Source organism: Montipora capricornis, chromosome 14 (assembly GCF_036669925.1).
Source record: "Montipora capricornis isolate CH-2021 chromosome 14, ASM3666992v2, whole genome shotgun sequence".
In the NCBI taxonomy this organism is placed as follows: Eukaryota; Metazoa; Cnidaria; class Anthozoa; order Scleractinia; family Acroporidae; genus Montipora; species Montipora capricornis.
Window position 1 is genome coordinate 1,037,501 of NC_090896.1, and position 19,376 is coordinate 1,056,876.

A 19,376-nucleotide genomic window follows, 5' to 3' on the forward strand; every position below is an offset into this window, starting at 1 on the left:
AGTATGTTAAAGTGCTAAAATTGTGGGTAAGACGTTGAAGTATTTTCCATTTCAATGTTAGTGAGTTTACATTTGATGAACAGTGGATGAAAAAGACTTCCGAAGACTCAACTTTGCATTTCTTTTGATTTTTGAGCTGCTAAATTCACGTTGCGACTTATCTGCAGGTGTTTACGGTAACATGGAAATGGTTACTCTCTGTTCTTCTCATTTAATGATGATAAACCATAGGCCTCATCTCACAACCTTTCAATGTTCATTAACCTTATGGGACATAAAAGAACCCACACTATTTGCAAAGAGTATTGGCATGGAGTTCCTGGTGTTGTGGTTTGCCCTCTGTGGTATAGCTAGAGGGCTGTAAGTACATGGGCTAGTCCTCAGAGTGGAAGGCAGTGTTCTCAACTCTTCCGCTTTTAGCTGTGAATATGCACTACTGAATTAGAGTGTTCACTCAAAATGGCATCAGTAAAGTGACGTTTGTCTCCTGTACATCTGGACACAAAGTTATGTTGAACTTGAAGAGAAGGGTAGGAGATGTCCAGGACACCTTGTTCCTCTTATCAAATATCACATAATTTGTATTCTGGACGTAACCTTTCATTTTCGACCTGAGCTTATAAAAAAAGAAAGCCTATCATACACGTTATTTCCAGTAGACAGAAAAAAACCCTAGTGATTAGTTTTGTTGGACATCTCTTGCTAAGTGAGAAAGTAGGCTGTCCAATTAAATAGAATATGCCAAAGTGAATTGACAAAGATTTTGGTAGTTTACTTATCATCCTAGAAAGAGAACTTGCAATGAATAACATTTTGCCTCCTTGGTTTCTGGTGTTTTCAGATTACTTCACCAATAACACATGGTTGTACCTCAATACTGGGCTCAGCAGTACTGTTAACTGGGGAAGAAAATTGCTTACAGAGGAAGCTGATATTGTCACTGCACATGGTAATAACCAACATTGTTGTGTCTAATGTACTACTACTACTACTGATGATAATAATAATGATGATGATGATAATCTTGAGCACTGTAATGAGAGTTGCCACCTAAACATGGAGACATGAGAGGGGCAGACTTTAAGAAAGATTTTTCCATATCAATAGAGCTGAGGTAATTGAGTATCTCAACAACAACAATCATCATCATCATCATCATCATCATTGTAACATTATTCAGTCCTCAAGGTTACATGTACATGTAGAGCACAAGATAGGGTTCTGCTAATTGGAAGATGTCAAATCAACTAATAGCACATCAAATCAATCAACAATTTAAACATTCTTTATTAGATCTAAAAATTTCTAACTTACAGACTTTTGCCCACAATTAGCAAGGGTCTATTCAAGGTGGGCAAAAGAGGAAAAAAAGAAAATTTTAAAGTCTTATAAATAATATCCAAAGAACAAACCTTGAAGCAATCTAGTTTGTTCTGTGGTTTATAGCCTGAGGGAGACGGGGAGGCAGACTGTACTCAGTACTAAGAGTGACATACAATGTTATGATTTTGAGAATTGTACTCGTATATCAGAAATTCTTTTGTAATCATCCTCGTTTTTCAGGATTTCAAGGAGTTTATTCTTTAGTTGACTTTTAAATTGATTTTTATTTAGTGTTTTGATAGAGAGTGGAATGCTGTTTCAAATCAAGGCACATGAGATTAAAGAATGCTCTTTTCATATTTTCAGTTCTAGCTTGCTTAACATAATAATTCTCATTAGTAACAGATCTAGTCCAGTAACCAAAATTTTAATGTTGAATTCTGATGAGGGAAATGTGGAGCACCCTGAGAGAGTATCCTTCTCTGAGCAGAAAGGAGAACTAACAAACTCAACCCTCATATGGCATTGACTCTTAGAAGAAATCCCAGGTCACAACACTTTTTTACTGTGAAGGGTGAATCATTTTATAAAGTACCACAAAAAGATCGCTTGCTTTGGGAGACCAGCTACTGTTTGTATTTTTCATTCACTTATTGGTTATTTAGCTACAATGGGGGACAAAACTCTTAGGACACTTGACATGATCTCCCTTAATTTCTCCCATTTTCCCCCACCCCCCAAGCAATGTTGTAGTTTGTGTGAGGCTGTACACTTTATCCTGTCCTAAAAGAGTTTCCTCATTCCAACATTGTTTGGAGGGGGGAAGGGAGGGCCATTCGCGGTATCCACGTGGTTAGAGAAGTGCATATTATGCTACATCTGAATATTTGAAAAGTAAAGGATCTGGAAGGAAGGTTTTCTATATCTGTTCCAAGGATTTTTGTCCTCCATTGTAGCTAGTTACAGTACAAATAAACCTTGTTGTTGTTGTTGTTGCTTGCAATCATTCTTATTGGGCACAGGGCTCAGCATGTGTGCAGCAAAAGGGGTCTGCTCTTGCAGGCTTTTAGTTTTGTGACATTTATTGACAGCTAATAGACTATCACCTCTCTTGTGATGTCACCATTGTCTTTGGAGAGTTTTCAAAAGCTGATATTTGAGATTACTTAAATAAATTAAATCTCCTTATGACATTACATTTTTAATTGGGGAAATGTTACTATTTTCGGCAAATAAAGCATTGTGATTCTTCTACTGTCATTGCCCTCAATCCTCGATGTTCTCCGCTAGTAGAGACTCTTTTCCTTTCTGTTTTCTCCGCTGACAGGCGGAAGAAACACAAGACATTTGGCCAGGGTCAAAATTGACTGAGTGAAGGATGAGGCATCATTACTGTGTGAATATTCAACAGTTATTCCTTCAAGTTACATGTCACGATTTGGCTTCTTGTGAAAGCAGTCATTCAAACAAATGATTCACAGATGTGACAATGTATTGGTGCTTATAAAAAGATGATTTGCCATAGGAATACTGCAAAAACTTTGCAGCCTGTTTTTTTCAGTCTATGTATACCTGTGCAAGTGCAGTAGACACAAAGTAAAAAAGAGACTCTAAAATTCAATAATTTGTATTGACAAAAGCTTATTTTGAAGAGCATGAAAGTTCCTTTCAATTTTATATTTAACTGTTGTCTTTTTTCATTTCATTTATTGTTGCCTTTGTCCACTTGCTTCCTCAACAGAAATCGGTGAGTGTGATAATGTAACTTTTTTTGCTGTCTTAGAAATTTTGTTTTACTGAGTATCCTTAATGATGATATTTAGTTTCTTGGTTTATGGATGTAGCTGTCGAGCTAGTTTATTCAAATGTATAATGCTAATTATTGCAAAGACCAAGATATATTTGGAAAGTGCATCTGTTACTACTAATAGGAGGATGATTGTAAATTAAGACCATAATATGCCCGAAAGACATCCTGTCAGAGAGAAATGTGCATTAATTTGTCTATAATGGAATATGGTCGCTTCTTAAGTTATGGTCAGTTGGCATTGCTTTGTGGCGGTTGAGGCAAAAGAGCTTAAGACTACTGCATGGGCAATGCTGTTTTATTACAATGTGAGGAAGAATGGGATTTTGAATGGCGTGTTGAACTTTCCTCCAGTCCATACGGTGGTGTGTGACTGCACCCGGCTCCTGAATTAAATGCAAGACCCTTATGTGAATTATAAGTTAAGTTGATTGGATTCAGGTCAGTTTCATTTTTACGGGCAAGGCTCTTGGGCATTAGCTTTATTACACAAAAAGACCGGACCAACACTCAGGGTCTTTAAATAACTGAGGAGAAAGTGCTGCCTTTGTGACTACACCTGCAAGTGGTTAGACTTTCTAATCTTCTCAGATAAGGACGATAAGCCGGAGGTCCTATCTCACAGCCCTTGTTCATTAACTCTGTGGGATGTTTTAAAGATCCCACACGCTTTTCGGAAAGTGTAGGGGACAGTGTTCCCGGTGTTGTGGTCTGACCTTTCCAGCATGTGGTCGGCTTGGCAAGATTAGCTTGAAGGGCTTCTATGTGAATGAGACCACAGTTGTGTATAACAGCCAGAAGTCAGGCTTCTTAGCCAAGTGCTGGAGCTTCACTCAATATTCAATAGAGAGAATAATAATCGTGCTTTAAAACAGTGAGAATAAAGCCTCTTTACATTGTTTTGCTTCCGTTGGTCTTGCAACTGGCATAGTCCAAACGACTGAGATGTCTGTGTGTGGTCAAAGATGAATAGGAATCTTAAGCAAAAGTGAAAAGAAAGATTGTCCAAACTAAAGGTGTATGATTTATTGCTGTCTTACAGGCCACAATTTTGGTAGTGAACATGATCCAGATACTGATGAATGTGCGCCGGCTGATACCAAAGCACAGGGTGGTAAATTTATCATGTATCCTGCGTCCGTTAGTGGACAGCTACCAAACAACAAGGTAAAGAAAATGTACATCTATGGGCCTTCTTTGCACGGGGGCCATATTGTCCATAGACAATAGAATTCGTATCACAAACCTGGAGTTGAAATGTTTGGAAACGAGTTTCGGTGCGCAAAAGCAGAAGTTTTCAATCCCTTCGGGACTCAATATGGCTGTCGTGTGATTAAGACCCATCATTGGATCTACTTCCCAAAATCTTAGCTATGGCAGTGTACTATCCTTTCCCTATAGCTGTACCTATCCCTTGAGGGTTGTTCAGAGCAGCTACGTAATGGGATCCACCTTACTAAGTACATAGGCGTCACAACGTGAAGCTCTAACCATGTCTCGCTAAGCCAGTTCTACAGTCAAAAAGTAATAAATGAAGTTCTTAGGCTTAATTAAGGAGATGCCTTGCGAATGTATAGTACCATGTATCTCATTATGCATTACCATGTTATTCGGCTGGTCTAAAGCACTGGTCAGTTTAAGTTTCACTGTGCTATAGATAAATAAACAGCAATAAAAGTGCCTCCAAACCCTAATCACTCTAATAAAATGCTGTTTCAGCAGGTCTCGGAGATGCCTTTGGCTTAGTGGTTCACTAGTGGAGCAGGGTAGTCAACTTGACCTGTGAAATGTCACCCATGTTTTAAACCTGCATCATCTCATTTGTCAGTTACAAATTATGATTATCTTACTCATGAACACCCACAATTGGCGAGACGAACCACCTTTGCTAATTGCCGGTTTATCTGGCCAACAATACAAAGGGTGCACTTGCCCCCAACTACTATAACTGGTTGGTTGACATTGCATTTTTTGTATTTTTAGTTTCACTGGGAGATGAACCACTCCTGACAGAGTTCTAGGGCCTCTTACTCAGCACATTGTAATGAGAACTTAAGTTTCTTATTAGTGTCTGGCGTCGTTAGTGATAAATACTGTTGTAATTATGCCTCTTATAGAAGTTATATACAATGGCCGGTGACAGTTAATATTGCTTTTCTGTCAGCCGTCACCATTATGAATTACCAATGAGTTTTACAATCATTGTTATTGTGTCTCAGTAGGAATTCTCCCCATGCAGCAAACGCAGAATCGTTGGAGTGCTGCAGACTAAGTCGCAATTCTGTTTTACAGGTAAACGAATACCCTTAAATGCAAAATCCGCTAACCAGGTAGCTTAACTGGCACTGTATTACCCTGTGGGGATCGTAGGCTGAAAGCCAGATCGGAAGATTACACTGGGAAAGGCGACCTGTCAGGCAACATCAGCAAATTGCTAGACTTTCATGTCTTCTTTTATGGAGACGGTGAACCATAGTTCCTGTCTCTCTCGAAACTAGTCTATAAAACTTTGGGGACAACGATTAGGGAATTTGGTTCCTGGTTTTTACGGTCTTGTCTCTTCATCCTAATAAATTGCAGCAATAGAGGTTTAACTTTGTAGGAGATTCTGTGAGTGCTCTTGTTGAGTTCGATTAAGCAATTCCTAACTGGCTCGCAAACCAAAATTAAACGTTCTCATTTGTATGGAATGTACTTCTCATTTATCAAATCATGCCTCCTTACTAGTTAACGTTTCAACTGACAAGTTCAGTGGCTACAATCGTGGATGAAAATTCCTTGGGACTGTCGTGCAAAACTTGTAATTATCGATGATTTCAGAATTACTTCCAAAAGCATTGCCATATTTTACAACTCCATTGCAATCTGAAAAAAACGGGTGCAGGGTTACAACATTGTGGGTGGAGTGGGAGGAAGGGCTGGGCACGTGTTGTTTTGAGTCTTGTGCGACTGTTTTCTCTGCGTGTGTGTAAAAAGTAGGGAGTTTAAGAAACCACGGTGGCTACGGCGAAGAAAACGTCACTTCAAACTACATGTATTGGTTTGAGGTATCCTAAGTTTTTCACAATGTTTCCATCTTGCTTAAGGACGGTGCCTACTATTGCTATTGCGCATACGTTCTGCGCATCTCAAGATACTTGGGTTTCCTATCAGCGGTGCTTATTAATACAGGTATATTTTTGCGCGGTTCAAAACTATGGGGAGAAAGCAGAACTTAGCAAGTGCTCTTGGTATCCAAAAAGAAAACTGGGGGTAATCATGCATTTTTCAGAGATAATTAAGCTTCAATGTAGCAAATTACGCCATACATTGCTTTGTATTTTAAAGCTTTTTACAAATATTGTTGATTAATTGTCTTCAAAAAATGTGTGGTTCCCCCCAATTTTCTTTTTGGAGTTCAATAACGCTTGTCACGATCTGCTTTTCCTGCATAGTCAGTAAACTGCGCAAAAATACCGTTGAATTAGTACACACCGTCCTTAAGTTGTACAATATGGGCGAAGTGTCCTATAACCAGATTGGTATGTACGGATTTGAAGTAAAGAGAGAGAAGGAAAGATTCACTGTAGTTTGACCACGTTGTCGTCAAAACCTTAAATCTGGTCATTTCACGTTGCAGTTTTGACGAGTACAGGAGTGAAATGTACAAAAATGCGTGCCGCTCGTGCAGCACGATCATTTTTTTCGTCTTTTAACCAATAATATTACTGCTTTTTGGCGTTGTCATTGCCGTAGCTGTCGTCGTTTCCACCCCAGTCACAAGTGCAAATGTGTCCCAAGAATGTTGTCCATGATTGTAGTTCTGTCTGATTGCACTAGTGAAAAAAAAACAAGTTTTTACCAAATGTGTTGTAACTCAAATCACTATGCTATTGTTCTTGTTGTTGTTGTTGTTGTTTTTTAAGAGCCAAGAAGTGAAATTTGTGGTAACTTCAAGACTGAAGCCAAGGAACAGTGTGATCCAGGTGGCATTGTACCCAAAGATACAAAATGTTGCACTAAAAATTGCAAATTACAACCAAAGGCTTTGTGCAGGTAAGAAAATTAGCCCAGTACTCCTGCTTGACTGTCCACTAAAAGTCAACTTAGGAATTGGGATGGTTCCCTTCCTAGTCTGCTTTTGAGTCCCTTCACTCTTTGTTTGTTTTCCTTTTTGAGTTCCTTGCGAGCAAAGGTCTCTTTTCTTTTTGCGTTCGCTGGACTGACTAGTACAGGAAAAAGACCTTCTGAAGATATATCTTCGCTGCCTGTTGTAGGGCCAGCTTTTCTAGTTCGCCAAGAAACTTGTATCGTTCACCCTTATTCAGACTTCCTATCTTGGGTGAGTGGTCTAGTTTCGCTGTTGATCCATCACATACTTGTTTGCCACGCTTCACGATGATGGAACACTTCTTTGGTTTATACCTAAGCCGATGTCTCTCATTGCAGCTTGAGTAGTTGTCAGCACTTTGTGTAACTTACTTTCAGAAGCAGCAAACACTTTAAGGTCATCTATGTACAGAAGGTCTGTGATCTTAGTGGAGATAGGCTTACTTATCTTATATCCTTCAGCCGCTTTGAGCATCCATGCCACGGGGTGTAAACATAATGTAAATAGTCTTGGGCACAAAGCATCACCCTGAGGAGTCCTCTTTCTAATCGGATCTTTGCTGACGTTTGCAGGTCATTCTTCGTCTTTGCCACGATTCTGGTATTCCACGAGGAATACAAGTTCTTTACACATGCTTCTATCCAGCTTGGGAACTTGTGAAGGGCCATCAGGGTATTTAACCACTTGTGATCAACCGAGTCATAAGCCTTCTTTACATCTATCCATGCCATGCTGTTACACTTTCCTCTTACACAGTCCTGTATCACCATTCTGTTAATCAATAAATTATCAGTAGTACCTCTATATCCACTCTTGGCTCCCCTCTTTATTATTATTATTGTTGTTGTTGTTGTTATTATTATTATTATTATTATTATTATTATTATTAGTATTATTATCATCTCATGGCGTTTACGCTCTGGCAGATGTTATATCGCATTTAAACCAAAGGAGCGAGCCATAGCCAATGGCCAAAGGTCCTTTGGGTCATTCCCTCTTGTTTAGTTTTCCAGAACCTTTCTTAGGATCCTTGCTGTTCCTAGCAAGGCTGTTTTCTGCAAGAGTCCTTTCTTGATAGCAATCCCTAGCTTGGTAAGCTATCCATCTAACCTTTTACTTACTCCTCCAAGTGCACCAACAACTATCGGTACGACTTCTACATGTCTGATCCCCCATATATTCTTAATTTCTCTCTTTAGCTCCTGGTACTTCTCCAGCTTTTCACCTTCCTTCTCATGCACCCTGTGGTCCCACGGTGACGCAATATCCACAATAATTACCTTATTATTTTCCTTTTCTACAACAACAATGTCTGGTTTTCTGACTGCGATGATATAGTAGCACTGGATGGACATGTCCCACAAGATCTTAAAACTTTCGTTTTCCACAACCGTTTCTGGTTGGTGCTCATACCATTTCTCACTTCTGTCTATACCGTCCTTACAACAGAGTTTCCAGTGCACCAATCTGGCAATATTGTCATGCCTTCTCTTGTACTCTTTCTACGCCAGTTTGTTACATTCACTGATAATGTAAAAAAAAAAAAAAAAGTAAAGTGGTGCATTTATATAGCGCCCTTATCACAACGTCTCGAAGGCGCTTTACAATGATCAATTTACCCCCAGCGGACTGGAAGCATATACAGGCGCAAATTGCAGCCGCTTCTAAGCAGTCTGTGCATGCTGGTACTCATTTTACCGACCTCGGAAGGATGGAAAGCTGAGTGAACTTTAGCGGGAAAGAAGGTCGCCAAATAATCCAGTCTCGGCTGAACCGGGAATGGAACCCGGGACCTTAGGGTTGGAAGGCAGAGATCTTACCACTGCGCCAACCCCTCCGTGGTTTATTGTTTCACCCTTCTCCCCACTTGTCAATGTTGATATTATTATTATTATTATTATTATTATTATTATTATTATTATTATTATTATTATTATTATTTCTGCACGCTGTGAGCTCACACAACATCACAAGCATCACATGAGGATTCAGTCGCTAAATAACCACCACGCATGCTCAACACAGTGAGGACCCATGGCTGAGGTCCATTTACTCTTCAGCCCAGCGAACGCAAAAGAAAACAGACCTCTGCTAGCAGGGAACTTTTTGAGTGAATTTGCACCCCCCAAAAAAGGCTGTAATCGTGTGTACATAGCGGCCTTGGAAAGCATGGCCGAATGGTTGGGGGCAGAGGAATGCTTTCGATCTGGGAATCACGGGTCTAAATCCTGCTTTGACCACTAGCTTCGCTCACTTTTGATCCAATTCAAAGTGTCCCGTTAAGTCTAAGCATTTTCCTACCTATTTCCACAATAAGGGTATTTTTAGGTTTGAGTAAATGCAACTGTTAAGCCTGGTTTTCACTGGCGATGCAAGCATAAACACAAGTAGCATACGCAAACTCAGTAGCTTGTTGTTCATTAGGGCCTTTTGTTAGAACAATAGACACTAATTAACTAAGTAAATGCGCTTGTGCTTGCGTCGCTAGTGAAAACCAGGCCTTAATCTTTACTGAAGTAGCAGAGTTTAGGGGACACTTGTCTTTGTGACGTCAATTGCCTGTATGCCGTGCGTGGCATAGCTTGGGATTTGGAGCTCGCTCTAATACCCCAGCTGTTAACCGCGCGCCATTCCACGCACGGAGAGCCTGTGTGCAGGCTAGCCTAGACACGAGTGATGTTGAATTTGGGAACACGTTGTGACGCTTATTGAAATCCGCGTGCATTTCTGGATATATATGGACTAAAGTTGTTTTTGGTAATCACTGACTCAAATGGTAGAAGGCTACGCTCATTATGCTCTTTCGTTTTCAAGTAGGTTTTTTAATTTGCACCAGGGTTTCTTTGTCCTATCCTATCCGCTCCCTTCGTATATTCTGTATTTCATATGCCGTAAAATTCCGGTTATAGGCCCATCTACTTGGAAACAAAAAAAATCATCCGGTTATAAGCCTTCCCGGATATTTCCCACCCCCCCACCCCTCTCTAGTTTTCCTTGTTCTCTCATTATTAAGTACCGGTACTCTTCCAGAACCCTGTACTACCTCAAACACACAATTAGGAAAGATCGCTGAATAATAATAATAATTGAGAGTATTAAGTGCACGAAGCCTCGCCGCCGTGAACTAGACATTAATATTTTTAACAGTGACAGCGAAGATGAACTCTGAGCTTCCGGTTTCTTGCGTTCCGATTACGTTCACGTTGTTAAGTTTTGATTTTGTTCCTAAAATTGAAATGCATTCGATTTATAACGAGGCTTGAAAGTTTAATTAAATAGTAGTAAATTAAAAACGTATTTCCATCAACACTGCTGTGGCTCATTTCGAAACGTGTTTTAATTCCGCATATAAGCCCCCCAGGATATAAGCCCCTCTGTATATCAGCCCACCCACAACCCCTTACGAAGTTGTCTAAGCCCAGGGCTTATAACCGGAATTTTACGGTATCTCAATCCTCTACAGTTTTATCTTGAACTCACAAAGTGACCAGCTCCCAGGTAACTTGATAGCTCAACTGGTATGTTTTTTTTTTGTAAGTAAGGGCGAAAAAAACAAGAAAGAAGCAAAACCGAAAAGGGATAGGTGCAACAGGACTGACGTCCCATGCGAGACACCGCCTTACCTTGCATCCATTGGCAATGCACTCTTTCTATCATGTTGAAGCTGCTTTGCATAACATTGCTCAAAGAGATGCCTGGAAATAACGCGCAACTTTGTCAGCCAATCACATGCTTAAAACAACTATCATTGTAACATGTTCGCACTCATTATCCCGCGCTAACCTGAGGGCTGATTGAATGGTTTTTGTGTCGGACAGGCTCATTGTATTGTCCTTGTCTATCGTGACTAGTCAACTGAGCAACGTGATTTATGTTGTTCAGCAGTTAAATCAGTTTATTGCCTTTCATTCTTTAGTGACGGCTATGATTCGCCTTGCTGCAAAAACTGTATGTTTAATGATACTTCCATCAAATGCCGTGAAGAGGATCCCGCGTCTTGCAAGAAAGAGACCTATTGTAACGGGTCAAGCCCAAAGTGTCCAGAAGCAGAGAGTATGAATAATGGAACTGAGTGTTTAGACAGGTTGGTGTTGTCTGAATTCTCCAAGACGCCGAGATAACCGAGGTGTTTGTTCCTTCTGTTTTGCTCGGGCCAGCACATTTGCAACAAACCGCTCCCTCGTACAAGTGATGTTGACTTGCCACGCAACCTTAATCGCGTAACTACTGTAGCAATAAGGGAGAAGAAAACTTGAGATTACGTGACAAGCCAAAAGATGGTCTGCAACGGAGGCGTGACTACACGTGCTCTGGCCGCCATGTTTTGATCAACCGTTGTCTCCTGTTTGTAGACATTGACTCGTCACGCAACCTTGTTTTGCGTACACAAAAAAAACCCTTGGATCGTCATGCAAAGTAAATTGCGTGACGAGCAAAAAAGAAGGATTGCGATTGTGATTGCGTGACGAGTCTAGTATTCTCGAAAGACGAGTCAAATTTTCGGAGAAATGATGGCTTGAGTTTGTGTGGTTTGGCTGCTGTAATATGTTTCCAATCAGGCAAAATGACAGTTCTGTTACGGCCATTTTTGAAGAGTGAATCCTCGTTTTGAAGTTTAAAGTTAAAGTTACAGTTATTTATTTTACTGCACTTAAGTTACAAGGAATCTGTCATGTCGTGAGTTTTTTTATGATTTTCAGTGGCCGATGTTTTTATGGTGAATGCTTGTCTTTTTGTGCTGCTGAGAATCTTACACCGTGCAAATGTTCCGATCAGGAAAACGCTTGTAAAGTGTGCTGCATTGTGGCTGGAGCATGTCGACCATACAAAGGCAATGCAACAGTCGTTACATTTATTCCCGATGGGCGGTCTTGTCAGACAGGGGAATTCCAAGGAAGTTGCGTTGAGGTAAAAACTGGAACTCTTAAAAGCTCCGTGCAATTTTTAGGCGACAATTTTTATTTGCTCGTGTAGGCGAGGAAATTTTGCCAACTTTTATGTGGCAACCGTATTTGCTGAAAAGCTGGCGTGTTAGCTTTTGTGTGACAAATAAAAGTTGTCAAATACGAAAAATTGCTCGTGTCGACTATTTGTTGTATAAAATGTGGCAAATTCCTGCCTCTTAGTGAGCTCAGGCAACCTCGCCTGCTTTATCTCTGCTGTCCAAAGGCATTGTTCACCCACTTAACTGCGAATTGTCGACAATTGTTTGTTGTGTTATCTACACGATCAAATGTATTTGCCACATCAAGAGAAAATGAGGGAGAGAGGGAGAGTAGGGACGATGGCCGGGATATGTAAATTTCACAACAGTTATTTTTAGATCGGAAGTCTGTTTCCCGAGCAGTCAGCGACTGTAAAGGATGACGTCATACGAATTTCTCTGGCGGTTGTGTTATGGCTCTTCATCCAACAAGCCATTAGATTCACTATAAATTGTAGGATCTATCTCCAACTCCAGGATTTGGGGCAAGATAAACCAATGCGTCCTTGCTTCTGAAACTCGTTTTCGTCAACAAGCCTCAATTCCACTTGGAACGTCATTCTGAATTCTCTGACTTTGCAAATGTCTCGGGAAACAGACTTGCGTTTTCGTGACATCTAAGAATAACCTAACTAAAATGACATATCCGAAGGGCTTGACTGGGTGACACCCTCTCTGTCTCATTAATTTTCTCTTGGCCACATAAAATTGTCACATGAAAAGGGTCTTAAACGTATACTGACATTTCGAACATTTACAGCTTTTACGCTTCGTCAACACAAAGTTAATTTGACTGCTAAAATGTCCATAGCCTTCAAATTGTCTTTCGCTTATGGCTTGAGCAAACGTGTGTTTTTCTTCAGGGCGAATGCAAGAAAACTACGCAAGATTTGGTCGAAAGATTCTGGACTTTCCTTACAACCTTGGACAGCAACATAGTCGCTAAGTTTATGAAAGACAACTTGGCTGGAACTGTAGTGGTGTTTTCGCTATTGTTTTGGATTCCTGCTAGCTGTTATATCAATCGTCTTGTAAGTTCTCTTGTTTTCTTAGAGCCTACGGCGTGGACTGAAATGAACTGGACTCCATCCCAAGTCTGCGACCTCATCGAAACATCAGTTTAAATTACCTGTTCACATTTTTCAGACTTTTTGCTATCATCCCCTTTGACCTTGTCAACGGTATTAAAACTTAGAAAGAATAGCAAGGATTCGCTGTTCTGTGCTCTTAGTTTTCATAGAACCTTTGGCCATTTGCTGAGAACGGGAACGAATTATAGAAAATGTCAAGACACAAGCGCAAAGGCATTGTTTTGCTCAAAAACCGTGTGGCGTCCTAGGCATTTAAGTTCCCCCACCCCCACCCCGCCCCATGCGAAGACGGGGGAGTCGGATGGAGGATCTTGTGTCCCAATTTAAACGTACATTTAACGTTTTGGGCCGTGTCGAAAATGCCCACTAGGTTAGAGCATTCATTCCACCCCCCCCCCCCCCCCCCCGAATTCCCTCCGCCCTTCGGTTGCCTTTTCTCTTCCAAAGAACATTAGAGAGAGTAAAGAGATTACGAAGCACGTTCACGGCAAAAGCCAAACGTGAAGCTGAAATTTTTGTTTCTTGGCTTCAGTGAGTGACTCTGATACTGTGTTTATTTAGGATCGAAAGCGTGACAAACAGGAGGCACTTGATGCAGAATGGAGGGATATTAAGGTAAAGTAGTTGGTTCATGAATTTAATCACCCAAGTGTCTCATCAAAAGCTCAATTTATGCACAAAATTCGACGTATCCCTATACCCACAGAAGACTTCTGTTGATTCATACGACCAAACGACTGAAAAGAGCTGCCTCAAAATCGCAAATCGCAGGCACTTCACTAATCTGTGATTATTACTACCGCGAAATTTTATATCTCTGTGGTGACAACCTCTTTTTCCTCTATCACTACCCCCTCTAGGCTCGATTTCCCGATTTCCGCCGCCCTCTCGAGTTCGGGTGGTTTCGAGATTAAGCGTTGGCTCTTTTCCCGAAACAGCGGCTGGTAGTCGAGCCCATTCAGGCTATTTCCGTGTAGCGGCCATATTTTTGCTACACTGACCAATTCGTTGATTTATACCGGCACTTTAACCTTATTTGAAATTGTCTCCACAGAATACAAAACTGTTACGACAGCCTAAGCCTACCAGCAAAGGAAATTTTATTTACAGACAAGAGTCCATTACCAGATCATCGAAAGCCCACAAACCATACAAACTGAAGGCTATGAATATCAAAACAAACAGGATCCCTCACTTGGAGCACATTGGACAGAGAGAAACTCACTTTTGACAACCTTTAAAATCACACGTGACAGGGTTTTCAGTTTTTGCACGTCTAAAAATTGGACCATGGATCCTGAACCTGGTTGCTTAAGTGTGCTGGAAGTTTGTTTGTACTCAATGTCGTAAAGCACAAGAGAGCGATGTTGAGTCGATTTAAAGAGCTTTCCTGAAGCACCCCTTGTCATTGCTTTAAAAAAAACTAGCTTCTGATGGGGTGGAATTGGAAGTAATCTATATCATCGTTCTAAGGGAAGGGCTAAGACCTCTGAACGTAATAAAAACTTTAACAAATCTATATTACAATATTTTAATGCAAGAAGAGGGGATGGTTTGCATTCCTATTCCGGCTTCATTGACTTCTTAGTGAATTTGTCTTTGACGGGTACCACTTTTAAATGGCAAACTGATTGTCTCCGACAGTTGGATTTATGATTCAACGCTGTTGTATTGCTCCATTCTCGTCACCAGAGCCTCGGATCCTATGTCCGCGCATGACCAGAGGCTCTGGGAAACTCTATACGGAAGAACAGGCGCCGTAGGATTGTTATGGCCAAAAACGCCTGCTCACTCTTCGTGCTAACATGCATGCACCAATCAGAGACGCGTTTCATTGTTCTTCGCGAAAACCAATGGAAAACATTTTGTTTCACGGTTCCCCAGATCTCTTCTCTTCAGTCATGCGCAAAAGAGAAGAGCTCGGGGGTCAATATTGGTATTGATCTGAATGCGTCTTTGTACACACAGCGATCCATGCTTGTCAACATTAAATGCGTGCGCATATCAAGTCATGAAACACGCTAGCGAGCACTGACGAGGAAAGTGTGCGCTGAGAGCAATTTTAGTCTTCTAAAAGTTCCTGTGGGAGGCGTGGTGGCCTCATGGTTAGTGCGCTCGACTCCGGATCGAGTGGTCCGGGTTCGGGGCCTGGCAGGGGACATTGTGTTGTGTTCTTGGGCAAGACACTTTACTCTCACGGTGCCTCTCTCCACCCAGGTGTATAAATGGGTACCGGCGTAAAGCTGGGGGTAACCCTGCGATGGACTAGCATCCCATCCAGGGGGGAGTATAAATACTCCTAGTCGCTTCATGCTAATGAAACCGGAGATAAGCGCCGGCCTGATGAGCCTTCTGGCTCGTAAGCGGAGACTTTACTTTTTTTAAAAGTTCCTGTGCTCTTCTCTTCATAACTCGATTAGCCGCACCTTAAGCATAAGACAAGAGGTTTTTTGCTAGGAAAGAGGAAGGCTGAGCTTGTTGCTTATTTCATTTAAGGGTACACACGCTTGCGGTCAGTGGATTGGATTTCGAGCGTCTGTTTCCTTTGTTGTAGCATTAGTAAACGTATTTATAATTATTTGTTCCAATTTTTTTAAATAAAGTGGTTGTTTTTTTTTTTTTCGAAAGCTTATTGACGGGCTTGAAATAATGCTGTTGGAATTGACTTTGTATTTTGCCATTAAAAAACGTAGCAAACATGAAGAAACTGTTCCATTGTCGTTCCTGTCATGGATCAGCATGTAAGTAGTAGAAAAATTCTTTGGAAGTTACAAGTTTCCAGATCACAGTCACGAAAAAGCAAGCAAACCAGCAATAACACAAATGACTAGCCCTTCTTTTTCGAAAGACCCATGCATTGCAATCTTTCGAAACATAAATTTATGGCCCACTTGACACGGTAAACTGCAACTACCGGAAGTTGTCGTTTCTAACTGTAACACCGTGTCACGCTCTAGTCCCTGGAATTGGCTTCCATCACTGCAGGGAAATAAGGAAAATTCCAAGCATCCACGAGGTACTTTTGCCTAATTACAATAATAATAATAATAATAATAATAATAATTTGATACTTCTATTGATCAAATGTGTATTACATTATTGGTAATATACATGAAAAAAATTACTCGATTCTGATTGGCTGAAAGCAGTGCAGTTCACGTGTAACAGTGCAAAATGTGTAATACACCAGTGCAAATTACACATCGAAATTCTGGATTATGATTGGCTAATAAACAATAGGCTTAACCGATTAGAGTGAAATGTGAAGTGCTAGTTTTCTACCCCATATGAATCATGTGAGCGTTAGCCCTACTAATGGAAATGGGCCCACCCAAGGACAGAAAAACTCTGACCACGGTGGGAATTGAAACCCTGTTCAAATGTAAGTGTTTGTCCAGGAATGAATGTAACGACTCTATAAAAACCCTTTTGTCCTTGGTTTTCACGCCTGTTTCTGAAATGCTCGCATAATTTGAGTATTTTTCGTGGCTAGTGGTTTCGGTATTTTTAACGCGGAGCCGACATTCACATTCGTTCCAGGCTTGTGTTCAGCCCCCCGAGACTTCCAACTTTTTTTTCTCTCTACGATATATGTGTGTATATATATAAATGGGCACGTTCTGCAACTCACTTTGTATACAATTCCTTTCGACTGTTCTTTTGTCGGCCAGTCCTTAGGTTTTTTGAAAACATGACCCAGTGTTTTTAGTGGTTTGAAAGCTGTTTTAATGTTGTCGCGGTTTAAAATCCATCTAATTCGCTCTGACACGCCTTTGATATATGGTATTGACCCATGTGCTTTTGAGTTCTCCCGGGGCTTTGGGTGTGCGTTGTTTGGTTGATCGACCGACTTGATGAAGTTTTGAGGATAGCCATGAGTTTTTAGGTTGTTGATAACACGTTCCTTGCTCTGTCTTTGTGCAGTTGTTGATGGAATGCATTTAGTGCGGTCCATTGAGGTCTTAACAACAGCTCTTTTGCTTTGCGCTTGGCTGTGTGAATGGAAATCTGAATTCTTGCTCGTATGTGTGGCCTTGCGGTATACACCCACCTCGATCTTTCCGTCTTCATTCACAGTATTGTTGGTGTCCAGGAAGGCTGTGCTCTTCTTGCCCATGGTTATTGTAGGCGTCTCTTCTGTAAACTGAATGTTGGCATTTATTGAGTTAAAGTGAGTGTGAAAAACCTCAACACCGTCTCTCTTAATGCACGCGTTCGAATCGTCGACATAGCGGCGCCACCATTTTGGTTTGACTGGCGAAGTTTCTAATGCTCTTTCCTCAACTCCTTGCATTACAAGCTCTGCGATAATCGCGCTGACTGGAGATCCGATGGCACACCCCCGATACCTGATGGTATTGGAATCCCTCAAATATGAAATTACAGCTGTTGTGTAAAAGAAAGGAGAGTAATTAAGGTGATTCCTCAGTATTGCATTGCGCATCCCTACTGCGCACGATTTTTGCGTCATTAGCGCGCGCAAATTAGCGCGTGCACGTACACAGCGAAAGAAATTTCCCTCAAGCTAAGCTCGATAGCCAAATAAATGCTCATTTTCTTTTAAACGAGCATGGTGACCTGTATTTTTTATTGCATAATAATAGTGTGCATATTGTGCCCCTTAATTTAAAAGAAAACTAAAAAAATTTATCGGAAGCAAAAAAAGATCTAGGCGAAAGCATGTTGGAACCCGTTACTCAGTGATGCAAATTATGACCGCAAAAATAACGACTCTACGAACGCTTTACGTCCACGTCGTTTCAAATAGTGTTATGTTTCCACAAATTTTATATAATATTGTTCTATGTGCTCGACATTTTCTACCTGTTAAGTTTTTTTCCGAGTATTACTTTTATAAACTACCTATCGAGCTACCGCAAAATGTAACGTGGACCGATGAATAATGCGCCTAAATAGCACGAGTACAAGTATAAATTGGGTAAGATTGGCCCATCATATCTCTTAAGCGAGAATGGTGACCTATCATTTTTATTGTTTTTTTCGAAACAGTGCTTGGTAGAGAACATTCAGGGAAAGTTTTAAAAAAATTCATTGGGAACTTTAATTTCTGAGGAATCACCTTAAGTGCAAGATTTGGTCTATGGTCAACTGTCTGTGATTTTTCCGATCATCAGATCCCTCCACTTTTCTCTGAACACAATGTCTATAGCCATGCATGCTGATCGGTGTGGAGGTGAAGAGTGAGATCACGTCAAATGACACAACCAGTTCGTCCTCAGCCACTTCCTGGTTACTTATAAATTCTACAAACTGTTTAGCATTCTTCACAGAATATTCGGTTTCATTATTTTGCAAGGTGTTTCAGTACGGAAGCCAGGTATTTTGAAAGCTCATAAGTCGGCGAACATTTTTCCAGTATTACGTCAACATCCATTTACTATATGTATGTACATAGAAGCAATCCAATGTAAACTCTCATTGTACTTGAAGAAGGCTGGTTTGGCCAGCCGAAATATAGTACAACACTAAAATCAAATCTACGTTGTCTTCAAGTCTTAAGAATAGCTTTCACTAATACCAGAGGTGGAACTCAAATAATGAATCATAAAATTACCAAGTACAGGTAACTGAATAATAAATGCAGGTAATAATAAATAAATAAGTAATAGGCCACTTGCACTAAGAGGTCACGTGACCATTGCTTCCTTTAAACAATGAGTTGGAATCTTGCTGATGCAAAAAATTGACAGAGCACATAAAAATTAGCTTACACCCGAAATTTGAGAGGAAACGCATTTAAGGAAGATATTTTATGGCACTTTGATTTTTCAACAAAGCAGTATGATATTGGCCGCCATGTTGGAGGGCATACTCTTGCCCTCCAATATGGCGGCCAAAACTACTTTTTGCTTATATCTTGTTAAACGTTTAATAGTTACGCTCAGATGTGCTGTAAACGTTAGCACATAATTTTTTCAACATCCTCCTTGAAGTTTAAGTGCAAAGCTTGTGTTCAGAAAGAAGTAATTCATAATTTTAAAAATCGCATTTTGGTCACGTGACCAGCGAGGAACTTACTCATTTTAAGAAAATGGTGCGGGTTTGAAAAACCAAATCACT

The 19,376-nt window shown here is 40.6% G+C and overlaps 1 protein-coding gene across 1 annotated transcript in view; it reads left to right on the plus strand.

Moving 5' to 3' along the window:
- The window catches only part of LOC138032472 (ADAM 17-like protease), a 30,405-nt gene extending 14,403 nt beyond the window's left edge, over nucleotides 1-16,002 (plus strand). Inside the window, exons 11-21 of the mRNA XM_068880173.1 lie at nucleotides 842-949; nucleotides 3,065-3,070; nucleotides 4,173-4,297; nucleotides 5,353-5,422; nucleotides 7,036-7,165; nucleotides 11,137-11,304; nucleotides 11,921-12,128; nucleotides 13,068-13,235; nucleotides 13,857-13,910; nucleotides 14,350-15,371; nucleotides 15,684-16,002. Of these exons, the coding sequence (XP_068736274.1) occupies nucleotides 842-949; nucleotides 3,065-3,070; nucleotides 4,173-4,297; nucleotides 5,353-5,422; nucleotides 7,036-7,165; nucleotides 11,137-11,304; nucleotides 11,921-12,128; nucleotides 13,068-13,235; nucleotides 13,857-13,910; nucleotides 14,350-14,526 (1,214 nt within the window). The 3' untranslated portion in view covers nucleotides 14,527-15,371; nucleotides 15,684-16,002. The remainder of the gene's footprint in view (nucleotides 1-841; nucleotides 950-3,064; nucleotides 3,071-4,172; nucleotides 4,298-5,352; nucleotides 5,423-7,035; nucleotides 7,166-11,136; nucleotides 11,305-11,920; nucleotides 12,129-13,067; nucleotides 13,236-13,856; nucleotides 13,911-14,349; nucleotides 15,372-15,683) is intronic.
- The last annotated feature ends 3,374 nt before the right edge of the window (nucleotides 16,003-19,376 follow it).